At 39.1% G+C, this 15147-nt stretch overlaps 2 protein-coding genes across 2 annotated transcripts; one reads left to right on the top strand and one right to left on the bottom strand.

The window, feature by feature from the left end:
- Positions 1–926: 926 nt before the first annotated feature.
- LOC136238663 (uncharacterized) lies at positions 927–7374 on the top strand. The gene is made up of 3 exons (XM_066029234.1): positions 927–1674; positions 5562–6117; positions 7098–7374. Exons 1-3 carry the CDS (start codon positions 1493–1495, stop codon positions 7326–7328), a joined length of 969 nt encoding a protein of 322 aa, XP_065885306.1. The 5' UTR covers positions 927–1492; the 3' UTR covers positions 7329–7374.
- A 2120-nt stretch (positions 7375–9494) lies between these two features.
- LOC136238016 (G2/M phase-specific E3 ubiquitin-protein ligase-like) lies at positions 9495–12344 on the bottom strand. The gene is made up of 2 exons (XM_066028324.1): positions 11977–12344; positions 9495–9857 (listed from the first exon to the last, which is right to left on the bottom strand). Exons 1-2 carry the CDS (start codon positions 12197–12199, stop codon positions 9607–9609), a joined length of 474 nt encoding a protein of 157 aa, XP_065884396.1. The 5' UTR covers positions 12200–12344; the 3' UTR covers positions 9495–9606.
- Positions 12345–15147: the final 2803 nt, after the last annotated feature.

The raw sequence follows: 15147 nt of genomic DNA on the forward strand, positions 1-15147 counted from the left end.
AGCTGATTCCTCATTTCTGTTCAGCATTGTGAGGCTTTATTGTGATGAAATGAACTGCTTCTTTGATTCTGAGAGCTTGTAGTATTGTTGTGATTTTATTTATAATGTATGGTTTCCATGGCAACAAGGCTTCTGGTAGTTGGTGTTATGTGAACCTTTTACTTCTGCATACAATACAATAAAAATCCTCACTTATTCTGAGGTCAGCACTTTTACCTCGGCTCCTTGAGCATGCATGGTGGCCACGATTACTAAAATGTATCTCGTACCACATGATGGTTAGGCCACACTTTTGGTCCCAAATATGGAATCCTATTAATACTTTCACTCTAGTGTGATGTGTGCATGATGTATAGTTATCATGAAGTAATTAGAGAAAGTGCTACCTTCTCTTGCAATTGCTTGTGTTTTTTCATGCAGATCGTACCCAACCAACACTAGAGGACCTGTTAGAGTACTTGACAGGCAGCAGTTCGATTCCACCATCAGGATTTGGTTACGGAATACAGCCTATGATACTCTTTGATGATGACCACGATGGACTGCCAATAGTTTCTGCTTGTGTATTGTCATTAACGTTTCCTACCAACTTCCCGACCGTAGGAAATCGCTTCAAAGAAAAGATGGATTTTGCTATAATGGGGTCCAAGGAATGCTATGGGCTCATATAGTGTAGAACTGTGAACAGTTTAGTGTGAACAACTTAAACTTTTTAGGCCATGTTGATTTGCATTTCTTTTCTAGTACTGCAACCATTGTGTATGTAGGCAGCTTTATGGCTGCAGATTTGGCTACACTGCTGTATAGCTAGCAGTCAGTGTTTATTCTGAGATTGTTTTTGTAGTCTATCAGTGTGGTGCAGTTTTTGCTAATTCAATAGTGATTTTTTAACATTACATATGGCTCACGTGATCATGATGTGTGTGTTAACTTAATAGAACTGTAAGTGTCAGGACAAGTGGTTTGCTCATGTCGCGTGGAAATCAACTGGAGTTATTGCAAGCTTTAATGCGGGTGTACAATAATGTATCCACCCTGTTGAATGCCTTTGACGCAAGAAGAAGTCCCGATGATTTGGATCTCATCATTTACCTAACCAACAAACTTTACCGTATCTCCCGACTGCTCGATGCTTCCACACAAGACACATTAGAAGCAATTGGACGAAGTCTGAGCGTGTTCGAAGAACTGCAGCAACAATTAATGGATGCAGCCCCCCGGGCTGCGTACGAACCTGGTTTGATTACCACCGGCAGTGTGGGCCGTCCTCGTCTAGATGTACGAAAGGACCAACTGGAGTATCTGTTGGGAGTGGGGTTCAGCACTCCACAGATTGCAACAACAATTGGTGTAAGCCTAAGTACAGTGAGGCGCAGAATGACTGAATATGGACTAAGCGTTGGTGCCTTGTATTCTGACATACCAGACCAGGAGTTGGACTCTATTGTAACCCAAATCAAAGTTTTTTTTCCCAAACTGTGGTTATCGTTTAATGGGAGGCCATTTGTTGTGTCAAGGTTACCGACTATCGCAAGCTCGCATCAAAGAGTCTCTTAACAGAGTAGATCCAGAAGGAATTGCCATTCGCTGGTCTGTGGCAATAGAGCGGCGCAGGTACAGAGTTCAATCGCCACTGTCTTTGTGGCATCTGGACGGTAACCATAAATTAGTAAGGTACATACGTAATATACTCTTGGTAATATTATGTAAAATGCTTAGTTAATATATAAAAATATATATATACATTTGTGTATGTACGTGTAGCTCTGGGTTTTGGTATCATTAATTTGCAGCTATTGTAGTAAATAGTCTGTCCGTAAGTCCGTTTTCCAGTCTATTCTGTGCTTTAATTACATCCGTAAATGGTAATGGAATATGTCACTGCAAGTGTTATACTCTCTCCACTATGATGATGGGATTCTGAAATACATAATTAAGCACATTTTGAAAAATTACTGAAATTGAAATCAGATTTTTTCACTCGAGGAGGATTCAATGATATCTGCACAAGTACTTTTTATTTAAATTCTACAGGGCAGATCTAGGATTTTTTAAAGGGATTTCCAGTGGTAGAATGCTGGGGGATGCGCCCCCAGATTCTGGCAAGGTTTTAATTTTACAACTTCATGTTTAAAACTATTACCTATGCACATTAGTTTTTGATCTACTGATTATCATCTGATGCCATCACTTTCTGAGCACTTTTTGAACTTCTGCAATGCAGAAGTACAATGGTGTCTTGACTATTACCAGAATCTAAGAAATGGCGCAATATTAGTACAGTACAGGTGTATATAGTTACATTCTATCTATGCATGGTAGGCATTTGCAATTCATTCAAGCCATGTTTGACTTAAAAATTGTAGGTACTATACCTTTGCACTACTATGTAAAAGACAATAGGACTTTAGTGCTTAAACTTCTCTTCATTTGTACATGTACTGTGTTAATGCCTTCTTCCAATGAAATTATGGAAGTCATTTGCCACCCTTAGCTTGTAGCTACTGAAGTTTGCTATACTTTTGTTCATGGCAAAAATGCCAGCTGGAACAGACATGTCCAATACATTTTGATTGAAAATCTTAAAAATTAAATTAATTATTGTGTACCGCCTACCTCAAGTCTGTTTAGTAACTTTCCTAGTGTGTGTAGAGCAAGTACAATGATGCCAAAAGTAGAAATTTTGGCACATCAAAATGGCCTAAACCGACCAAAATGTAGGTAATTTCCCCATACATTTTGTATTGGGCATTTCAGGGGCATGCAATAAAATGTGTAATAACCCATGACACATGATACAGTACCGCCCAAACATAACATTGCGCTGCTCGATTGCAAGTGATTAAAAAACTTGATAATTAAAGGGCATGGCAGCCATTTCCTTCATGAATATTCATCCCGTTTCGTATGGGATGAATACTCGCAAAGGAAACAGGTGGCACGCTTTTAATTAACACGTTTTTAATCACTTGCAATCGACCGGTGCAAGCGAGTGCAACATTACGTTTGAGTGATACCGTAGATACCTCAGATTCCAGACCAAATTTCCCAGGGAGAAATGATGTGCAAGTCTTCAGGCAAGATTCTTGCATGGAAAATGTCCCTTTTCTTGATTCTTGCAAGCGATGCAAGTCTCTTACAAGTCACTTGCAGTCTTGCAAGAATCTTGCAACTCATTTCTCCCTAGGTTAGAAAGAGCAGTGAATAATTATTGAAATGAGCTATAGCAGAAGGAAATCAGAGGAAATTTAAGAACATCATTTTAAGGTGAAAATCATTAATTTTACTTTGGTGGATTGAATGGCAGGTATTTGGAAGAGAATGCTCTGAAGCTATTTCAATGTCTTGACACCCATAATTAACCTTCACTACATTAGTGTTACAATGAAACAAAAGCACTGTGATTTAGTTCTGTAGATAAGTTTGTGTGTTTCCATGATTAAGTACAATTGTGACAGACTGTATTGTATTGCAATATTGTATTGCTGCGTATGTTGTAGATTACGTAAATATTGTGATGCATTTTATATATATATATATATAGTGTGCTCTAATAAGAATTGGTTGTAGTTTGTTGCTGAACTGCGTGTTATTATTATCCATCTATACGGTCTTAATCGTTGACAATGCATGGTGTCAGAAGTGGTTCACTGAAGGAAAGAAGGCCCACGCAAGGCGAGCCTTTTAGCAAAGGCTACAGTGAGGTGTCTAGCAAAGGCAGGCGTCCTGGTGCCTCCACAGAGAGAGTTACCCCGTTTCCTCAGAAACCTTAGTGTCCGAGAGGGACAGTTCTATGCCACCCATCGATGGGAGACGACAGACAGGCTATATATCAGACAATAGATACTAGCCTACGGTGCCTACTGACAAGCTCACCCAAGAGAGGAGCGAAATAATTCCTGGTCATGAGAGAAGATCAGACAGAGGAGAGGATGAGGAGGATACAGTTCCTACTGTTCCCCTATGACTCCAAAGAGAGTAAAGACCATTGCAAAGTTGTAGACCAATACAGAGATGATAGATCAACGATGTCAAAAACTAAACCCCATAAAAGAGAGTCATTTCACATTCGATGCCAGATCAGGTACCAATAGCGAAAACACGGCTAATGATGTTTGCTGGATACGTACTGAACCCACAATATAAATTACAGCTGGGCTACTGTAGCTAGTGCTAGTTATATTTTATATTTATGTACCAATAGTTATGTAGCTAGTTGGATCTAGGATAGACCAAGCTATCTACGGCTATCTACTGAATCCTTATGTAATTATAGCTTATAGCTCACCACTGATGATTCTACTTATCAATTCACAGTACTTGCATTTGTCCATCATGTAGTAATGTGCAAATTATGAAACTATATATATAAAACTATTAATGCAGAGACCTCAACCTGGAAGGTGCACTTGGAGTGAGACTTGAGGTTAAAATGCGTGAGATTTGCTTACTTACGAGTGAGGTCTTGTCTTAGTAGGAAAACTTCCTGTTAAAATTGCAAAAATTGCAACTTCCTTCGGCTATTTTCAGTTATAACTCTCCAGTTTTAGCCATTAGAGCATCCATTCTTAGCTATTAGAGCACTGTTTAGTGCTTTGCGGTGAAATTAAATACATTAGAGCTTAATTTTCCAGGAATTACAATGCGTGAGATGGAAAACCATGCGCGAGACAACAATCCAATGAGTGTGTCTCACGCGTAATGTGTGAGAGTTGAGGTGTCTGATTAATGTACAAAATAATGGGCATTAATTAGAAATTTAAAACTTGATCAGTCAATTAAGTTTTGCTGCAAGAGAAAGTGATAGTATCAGTTAGCTGATGAATATTGGTGAGTACAATTCGGTCTATGGGGTGGTTTAGTTGTAGTTAAGGAAGAATCAGTGTAATAGCTAGTTGCACAGATCACAGACGCTTAATTAATTGATTATAACTCACAACCGAAACATGCTACAAAGACAGGACTTTTGTACCATGAACTGGCAAACTGATCGAGGTATAGTTATTTCCCTGTATTACACAAAAAGAAGACCACTTCAACAAAGGAATTGTGACAGTGGACTCTATTTCTACCACATGATGGCATCATAAAAAAATTCACAAAACTCACGCACCTAACAAACATGAAATAAATTTCCATGGACAGGCAAATCCAATGGTGTATAGGTTTTATTGATTTGAGCTTTGTTACTGAAACAATTTGTAAAATTTTTATGTAGCTTGTATATTTATTTTAATACAATTTTAGAATTTTGCAACAATGGCTGGTTTTTGCTCAGCTGTTCACATCTATTATGCTTTCAGATGCAAATATGGCTTCTGGACAAGATTCCATCAAGGACTAAACCCTGATACAGTGTTCTTACTAGAGGGTGTTCTCTTGTTAGGGTGTGGTTAAATGTACATTAATACATAGTGGGACCATGGCATGGATAATATCATAGTGTCCATATATTTCAGGGTATCCCTTTTGGAGTGTTCCACTGTAGCATATTCTCTGAGTTTTCATGGGTATAAAGTATATGGCTGCGCAATACTTATCAATCATTTATGTGCTTACAGGTGGAGGATGGTGATACATGGGGCAGTGGATGGGTTTTCAAGAATACCAGTATATTTGAAATGCTCAGATAATAACCTAGCACAGACTGTACTTACTTTGTTCAAAGAAGCAGTCCAGCAGTATGGACTACCTTCACGCGTACGTTGTGACCGAGGTGTGGAGAATGTTGATGTGTCTTTCTTCCTGTTAAGCCATCCCTTACATGGACCTGGCCGTGGTAGTGTTCTAGTTGGAAAAAGCGTTCACAATCAAAGAGTGGAACGAATGTGGCGTGATGTATACCAAGGTGTTACTGGTCTCTATCATAGCCTTTTCTACCACCTGGAGAATATTAATCTTTTCAACCCTGACAATGAGTTGCATTTGTTCTGTCTTCACTATGTCTTCATACCCAGAATTAACAGACATTTGCAACTTTGGAGCTCAGCTTGGATAAAACATCCAATGAGATCAGAACATAACTTGACTCCAGAACAGCTATGGATATCAGGGCTTCAAAGTATTGCTAATTGTGGTAGCACAGTTTCCAAAGAGGTATTCGAGCAACTGACAGAGGTTGGTACTTAATTACGTATGTAATGTGAAGTTATATGGTAACTTAAAGTATTTATTAGTATTTATTAGTATTTATTTAGAAAGCAAGTTACCCTAGCTGAATTTTATACTACTGGGATGATTGTGAATGGGTTTCTGTTCAGTTATTTGGACCATTAATGACTTACACTGGCTTACTACATATAGTCTACAGGCTTGAAAACCTGCATGACTTAACCCATTATCAAACTTCTTATCTTGTACAATAATTGTATTTATGTCTCACTTCATGCATGGGAGTATTAAAAATACAGCACTGGGTGATAAGCCAGTATAGTAGTGAGCCACTTCGACATTCATAACAAAACTTTGTAACAAAAGCATACTACAGCAGCTAGTCAGCTAGAGGGCTGGACCAAGTGTACAAAAACCAATTATTGGCTCCCGATAACTGATTGATTAACCAATTAATTGGTTTAATTATTATTGCAATGTAATATTTATATAGTAACAGTATTTTCATCTAATAAATTAACCAAACTTGCAAACGATAAGTGCGAAAATTGGCTTTGCAATGTTTTGTTCCTTGTGCACTTCAGTATGACTAAAACTGAGCAGTTTTGTGGTATGTGATCCAACCCATTCATTGGTCATTGCATGCATTATAACCTGATTATTAACCACCCTCAGAAATAACTGATTGCATGAGTTTGTGATAACCCTGTGTAAAGGTTTAACTCCGTTGTCAGTACAGTAGTACAGTGTAGAGCTGACTTCTAGATTCTGACTAGATCATTCTCTACCAAACTGTCTCGGAGTAATCCTCACTATGTGATGTCACTCCAGCAGCCACCTCAAAAATGAATCAACCCTAGACACTTTTCCTATCACTATGTAAAATTATTCAACACTAGTTAATAGTTTGTTTATACTGTTATGTGAATAATGATTTCTGATGATGAACAGTATGTATAAAAACATGTGCATGTACTACTGTCTAGGAAGATATGCCAATATTTGGAATAGACTGGGATGGTCCGATGCCACCGTATCTTCATGATGATGATTCCTCAGCTGTAGTGATCCCAGCAACCGGCTGTCCTTTGGATTCCTTGGATTTTGAGGAACTATGTGATGCTGTCTGTCCTCTTGCTGATAGTGCAAATTATGGGATTGATCTTTATGAAAAAACTTTAGATTTTGTTTCATCAAAACTTGGAACTGTTCTGTAATACAAGTTGTATGTCTTTTACATGACCTTACATCATTATGATATCACCAGACAGTAATGTACATTAGGCAGTAGTGATATTCTATATGTGACCAGATTTGACAAACCAGACTTCCACACGTATCCAATTCTTCAACTTTAACCACTTGTAACTTGACCAGTCAGTATAATTTTTGTGCTATTGACCCACAATTTTGTTATTGCATTGGTCAATAACAGGTCAAAATTTTGAAAGTAATGGCTTATTCCTAATTGTGTTAGGGAACTTTAAAGTCACATATCTGGATGTGTGTGGAAGCCTGGTTTTGGCAAATCTGGTCACATACACTATTATAGTGTGGAAGATGGTGGTAATAGTATTTTGTGTAACCCCAGGTTATAATAATTGGGCAATTGGAAATGGTCAGATTGTTTCATGTATCCTGGAGGGTTGTATACAATCACTGGACTACTGGACTCAGTTTTAAAAAAATTGATTTTAGCACATTTGGGCAACTGGTTGTAGCTAATGTTACATTGAATGTAAAATATGCAGGTGAACCTGTCTACTTGGCACTGTCTCTTGACATAATCGCTATTGTATGACTACCATTTGTCTTATCATGAAGTACAAACCATACAGTACATGTGTGTGTGTAGTGTTGTAGTAATCATGTATCCTACAAATTATAGTCATGGAGTAGCTAAATTAAGTGGCAACAATTAACTGTCTTGCTATTCCATAAAGTTCTATAGCTTTTGCATGACAGCAATAACAAGCAAAATCACGTGCACAAGATTTCAAATTGATTCATTTTGAACTTTAAACTGTAATTACCACATGTGAATTCTGTTTTAGATATGTTGACATGTAAGAACTATTACAGTGATTTGAATGTCGGTTGTCAGTCACACAAAAATTCTGAATGGAACTCACTCAAAAACCAACCAATGATAGGTGGCCAGACTTCAAATCCTTACGGGGTATCTGATTGGCTGTTTTTCATCACCAGTGAAAAGAATAGTAATAGACAACTGTCTTTCAATTTACTGTAGAACCTCTGCACATGGGCAATGTTGACAAGTCTGGCATGATTACATCTTTCTTTTGTTTGTGTGTGGGGAGTGGTCTAACTACACAAGGCTAGTGTACTTACAACCAGTTTGATTAAAAAGGGGACAATACCTGAGTCCAGTGATTGAATACAACCATCCCAGAGTATCTCACTCAGTGACCCCCCTTTTTAAGACCATATTGTGATTAGTCCTAAAGATAACTAACTAAAGGCAAATTAAATTACCTAGTTCATAAGACCACTTCATAATCACCTTTTCATAAAGTCCACCTCTTTACATGGTCATATTTGATAAGTTCCAAACATTTATTACATGACTCATAGCCAGGAAAGGACCCATCTCCACATTTTGGTCCACACTTCATTCAAGCCATCTAGCTATCTGTATAATTTATATCAGAATGTGTCATACAAAACAGTACATGTAGTAAAAAAATTATCCATGCAAGTGAAGTATATACTGTAACCTGTGACCTTATGGCAGCTCTTCTACTTTGTAGTAACCAATCAACATCATTTTCCTAGAACCACCTCTGCTAGCCAGGTTCCAGATCATCAGTACTAGTTCATGTACATACTGTTCTTCTCAACTGAAGTGACAGTAGCCATACAATAATGTCCTGGTATTTCACAGCAGTGGTAAGGAAGCTGTGAAACATTAATGTTGTTAGATATACCTTGCATTAGTTTTTTTTAAATGAGAACACCATGCACACACTCAAGGTATAAAAGATAGTGCAGCAAGTGACCAGCTAGCAGTAGTGTGGGACTGAAAATTTACATCTATATATAGATTAATATTTAGTATGTATTACATCGTATCAATACGTTTACATATCTCAATGCTCTTATAATGAATGAGGCAGATGACTGATTGGAAGCAGTGTTACAGTATTCTACTGGCAGATATAAAGGCACTTTACTAGTTATGGCAGATGAAATTAATACCAGAATAGCTAATTGTTATATAAAATTAAACATAATTAACATTTTTATACTTTGATAGCACTGATATAATTAGCAAAAACTGCACCACACTGATAGACTACAAAAACAATCTCAGAATAAACAAATTACATGACTGCTAGCTATACAGCAGTGTAGCCAAATCTGCAGCCATAAAGCTGCCTACATACACAATGGTTGCAGTACCAGAAAAGAAATGCAAATCAACATGGCCTAAAAAGTTTAAGTTGTTCACACTAAACTGTTCACAGTTCTACACTATATGAGCCCATAGCATTCCTTGGACCCCATTATAGCAAAATCCATCTTTTCTTTGAAGCGATTTCCTACGGTCGGGAAGTTGGTAGGAAACGTTAATGACAATACACAAGCAGAAACTATTGGCAGTCCATCGTGGTCATCATCAAAGAGTATCATAGGCTGTATTCCGTAACCAAATCCTGATGGTGGAATCGAACTGCTGCCTGTCAAGTACTCTAACAGGTCCTCTAGTGTTGGTTGGGTACGATCTGCATGAAAAAACACAAGCAATTGCAAGAGAAGGTAGCACTTTCTCTAATTACTTCATGATAACTATACATCATGCATACATCACACTAGAGTGAAAGTATTAATAGGATTCCATATTTGGGACCAAAAGTGTGGCCTAACCATCATGTGGTACGAGATACATTTTAGTAATCGTGGCCACCATGCATGCTCAAGGAGCCGAGGTAAAAGTGCTGACCTCAGAATAAGTGAGGATTTTTATTGTATTGTATGCAGAAGTAAAAGGTTCACATAACACCAACTACCAGAAGCCTTGTTGCCATGGAAACCATACATTATAAATAAAATCACAACAATACTACACAGTGGCGTAGCCAAGGGTGGGCATGGGCGGGCATTTGCCCAACCATCACAGTTTCTTGCCCAACCATCACAAACTTTTGCCCAACCATCACAAGTAGCTTAAGATTCACGCGAGGATTCACAGCAGCACACAAAACACCCTACTTTAATACTGTAAAGTGTAAACGTGTACCTCATTTGTTGAACCTTTGACTTCGAAAAATGGATCGAGATAGATGTTGTATCACGTGATCCATTTCGCAGAAAATCCCTTGAAAAGTCCCTATAATTACACTCATGTAGACGCACGTGCCACGCTCCTTGGCGCGGTTTAAATTCAAAATTTAAAAAGGAGTCGAAGCGTGGTACTGTACCTCTAAGTTACAGTTAGTGATAATCGTCAGTAGGATTCAGTGCGGATGGTGCTGGCAGCAAAAGATTTCATTTCAGTGGACCGGCTTGTCAAGCGTATTTTTTGATAAGGAAAACACCTTAGCCTAACTTTTTTACTGCTGATGAAAGAAAACGGGAAAATGCACTCTTCTATATAACAATAATAGCAGATGCAAATGGAGCTGGAAATGGAGAAAAGGTCAAGTCATTATAAAGTGTCACGTGCACAATTTGTACTGATTAACCAAGTTGTGGTTTACACCAGATACATACAAAATGTACATTGGCTGCTATAAGTCTGGGACGAAGCTTTCCTGGCGTGCTGATATTTGTGATTATCTATGGACTCATTATAGTTCATAAATTAGCGCCCCTTGGCCTTCATTTGGGGCCATGTGGCGTTTACTTGAAAAGCATTGCATATCGCTGTGGTGGTTGGTCTGTAAGCTATACTGCCAGTTGATTGTAGTAAATATGTGATGAACTATTTACGTTGTTGGTTCTTGTAGGTTCAGCAGTTTGATGGCACGTGATACTCAGCTACGACGATCGTCAGTGGATGCATACCCTACAAGTAATAGAATAGCATAGCTACAGCATACAGCTAGTAAAATGTTCTCATGCATGCAAGCAACATTTGTTTACACTAGAGCATAGGTAGCTGTAGGCCTTGTGTGCATACACTTTTCTTATTTTTCTTTGATAAAGTCTCGCATGAAAGTGAGCGTGTTTCTTGTGTGTGTAGTTAAGTTGATGTTATGCCCAACCATCAAATATTGGCTGGCTATGCCCCTGATACTACAAGCTCTCAGAATCAAAGAAGCAGTTCATTTCATCACAATAAAGCCTCACAATGCTGAACAGAAATGAGGAATCAGCTGCGACAGCCTTCATACATGCACAATTGCAAGCACACATACTTGATACATATCAACACTACAAGGTTGGGCAGTACTGGTATTTTCTACTTGCAAAACTAATATTGCAATAACTGAAGTGACCATGCATCTGATTATTGCGATGTCACGTAGTAACTCCAGCACACAAAGAACATACGTTTTTACAATCAAAAAGTCCATCACATTAGAAATAGTTGTATGGTAAAGAAGAAACAAAATGCTATCAGTAAATAATATTATTTAGTGTAAAGCTACGTAGATATGGGTCTAAAGTGTTAAAGAGACACTACTGATAGCTATGTAATTCAAGGCTTCTATATATATATATATATATATATATATACATATCATGCTCTCACTTAGCAATTATGCAGACAACATTACACAAACAGTACTGTGGTATTTTCAAAATGGTCACAGTACACAGTATTGTGCATCACAATTGGGGTAATATTGTAATAATGTCCAACCCTAACCAACACATGTATTAAGTTTTCATGCCTACCTTCCAACTCCTTCACATACTTCACCCACTTGGCAAATATGGCCTCCTCAACCATTCTCTTCACACCTCTTGCAGAAAATATGGTATTGCTGCGGCAATACATCTCTTCGATTATCAGAGCACTGGTTAGCTTGACCTCGGGACTTTCAAAAACTGGCATCAGTATGCCTGGGTGACGTTTCATCAGCTCATCAAATTTCTGTGCCGTCAGTCCTTGTTTCATCTGCTCCAATTCGACAATTGTGGAAAATATAGTATATTGCAAAATCAGGCCCTTTACTATCTTGGTCTTTTCCGTAAATGAAACAGAGCTAGCTGGATCACCCACACCACAGGAAAACCTAAAGTCATATTCAGGGTCGTCCAGCAGTCTTCTGAGCTCCTGCTCTGACTCGCATTGGGCAATCTGCATGTGAAACATACCAATGATGCCAGTATAAATGCTCCACCTCTAATTAACCTAGTAGTGTAGCAAACATGCATAGCTAAGCCATCATCATAATTACTATGATACTGTACACACATACTTGTCATACCCATGCATTCAGTAATCACACACACACACACACACACACACACACACACACACACACACACACACACACACACACACACACACACACACACACACACACACACACACACACACACACACACACACACACACACACACACACACACACACACACACACACACACACACACACACACACACACACACACACACACACACACACACACACATAGCAACACAATATAGCAAATGCAACATTTTACGCTTTGCATGACATGATTTGCTCACTTCTTCTTGTGGTAAGAGCCAGTCAGCTTGCATGGCCCCAGAATTAATGGTGATGAAGAAGAACTGGAATTGCCACTCAAGCAGGGCTGCTTTGTTAGTGGACCATCAACTTCTACAGAAGACCTATGCAAGCAAAGTATAGGACTCATGTCAGGTCCATGCAAACATGTACCGTATACCAACTTTAATAAACACCATTGGTATAGCTACCATGTATGCAGTGTACCAAAGGATCATACATGCAGCCAACAATCAAGATTGGTGAACATGAAATATTACATGCATGTGCTCTAAGATCTGCATGCTCACATTATAATATTGTACATGTTAGTTAAAATTATGTGCTAACTCTATATATACCTCTTCTGTCTAGCAGCTCCAGCACACTCCATGACATGTTTTGAAAGCTTTGACATCGGCAAAAACATGTCACACTGCCAGCAATGCTCATATGGCTCGTTGTCAGCAGCCAACAGGTCATCCTGTAATTTCATACATGAATACGCTGTATAGGTACTACATATGATGTGTGCTTATACCTTTGCATCTGATATATCACTTTGCAAAGGCCGAATGTATAACTTGGCTTGGTTTAGAATATCCTTTAGGTATGGTACACTGAGCCCTTTAGCAGGGTAATCAATTTCTATCAAACTGTGGGAATTGTCACTCAGCCTGCACAAAGTGTAGCCACCACACGAATTCAATTGAGGAAATGTCTCCATCAATACTTTGTGGATATGACCGGCATCACCGTCGTGGTGAAAGTTCACTTCCCCAAGACCAAGCCCATCTCTGGCCAATTCCATCCTCTCCTCCGCTGATGGTCGCGATGTTTTCAGGATGTGTTTAAGACAAATACATTCCTTCTTCCATGTGCTTTTTGCCGGCCTTCCTGGTCCTCGCGGAGCCCGCTGCCTCTTGTACTTCCCTTTTCGCGACTCATACAGACCACTGTTGCTTTTAAATGGCTCAAACGGCTGAATGACGTATACGGGTGTGACCAAACAAGCGTCTGTGTTCCAAAGCCGTGGAATTCTGCTGGTGATTAGCACTCTGCCACACTCCACTCGGGCCTGCACTGGGGCATGACGCACATCATGGCTGCTCAGGTTATGGTTGGCCGCGAGAGTGTGACTGCTCCGCGACAAGCCGGTTGAGACGCCACTGGATCGGGACTGTGACGCGGAAGCAGCTAAATCTGTGTCGCGGATAGCCGGGGGCCTCATCGAATCGGAGGAGGTACTACTAGTAGTTGGCGACTGATTCGTGGCAAGTTGTATCACCCTGTCCACTGCGGCTAACAGCACACTTCTTGCATCTTCCGCACTGGCAGGTCTGTCAGTCCCCGTGAAACACTGATCTTCCTCCCCTCCCCCTTCCCTATTCCTGTAAGCCCTATTCATTGCAGCTCACAAAGTCCAGCAATATAGATCAGACTAACAGCGGGGGTATTCGGCGTATAGCCTATAATAATAGTTATATATAGCGCTGTCTATTTCCAAATTTGGAACTTTTCAATAATAATTCACAAATTAACTATACTGCAACCGATAACTATAGCTACCCTGACACGAACTTTACATTATTTATGGATGTGAATGCTTAATTCCTTTCCACGCATATTTCAAAAGGTATACATACGTAGTTATAGCTATAGTTGCCATAATAACACATGCATGTACACGTATAGCAGCTATTATAATAGTGACTCATGATGATGATCAAACAAGAACATATTCCATACATGCATTATGTATATTTAGCTAGCTATACAACTGCCTTGTTATGCTAAATTTTGATCCTTAATGGCTGTGTGACTGGGAAAACCAGTAAAATAGCTTTACTATGGAAATCTTCTAACTTTCTCCCATGTTAGGGTCCGCAATCCGAAAAATCAACTTTTAAAAATCGAACCCCCTACCATTGTGGGATGTTCATTGTGGTATTCCATTCCTAGATCCACCATGAAACCGGAGGCACGATTGTTGTCTTCACAGAAATATCGATTTTAGTATTTCGTGAGATGCAAAAATTATTTTTTAAATTTCGTGCTCCACACAAAGAATAGGATAGAACTTGCTGCTTAGCTAGATATTATCTAGAGTTAATGTAGTTAAAAAGTACGCACAGTAATAAGCAAATGATTCACTGGGTTCCCGGCACAGGGTTGCTTTCTCTCAAAAAGCAGAAAACGAAACACAAATTTTCGAATTCAAACTGCCCTACCAGCCAAGACAAGAAAAGCCTAATTTTCCTCATAGTGATGTGATAAGGTTGGATGCATAGTCTGTCTATGCTGTTAGTCTGGAAAGGATCTGAGACTTCTCACCATCTGGGTGAAGAACGTCAAAATTTTCGTGCGTCAT

This window comes from Dysidea avara, chromosome 11, assembly GCF_963678975.1.
Source record: "Dysidea avara chromosome 11, odDysAvar1.4, whole genome shotgun sequence".
Lineage (NCBI taxonomy): Eukaryota > Metazoa > Porifera > Demospongiae > Dictyoceratida > Dysideidae > Dysidea > Dysidea avara.

What these genes read in the sequence shown, in the direction of transcription:
- LOC136238663 (XM_066029234.1), top strand. Translation starts at nt 1,493, where the DNA reads ATGGGAGGCCATTTGTTGTGTCAAGGTTACCGACTATCGCAAGCTCGC. An exon ending in GGTAACCATAAATTAGTAAG is followed by an intron (nt 1,675 to 5,561) that starts GTACATACGTAA and finishes ATGTGCTTACAG; the next exon opens with GTGGAGGATGGTGATACATG. An exon ending in TATTCGAGCAACTGACAGAG is followed by an intron (nt 6,118 to 7,097) that starts GTTGGTACTTAA and finishes ACTACTGTCTAG; the next exon opens with GAAGATATGCCAATATTTGG.
- LOC136238016 (XM_066028324.1), bottom strand. Translation starts at nt 12,199, where the DNA reads ATGAAACAAGGACTGACGGCACAGAAATTTGATGAGCTGATGAAACGT. An exon ending in GTATGTGAAGGAGTTGGAAG is followed by an intron (nt 9,858 to 11,976) that starts GTAGGCATGAAA and finishes TTTTTCATGCAG; the next exon opens with ATCGTACCCAACCAACACTA.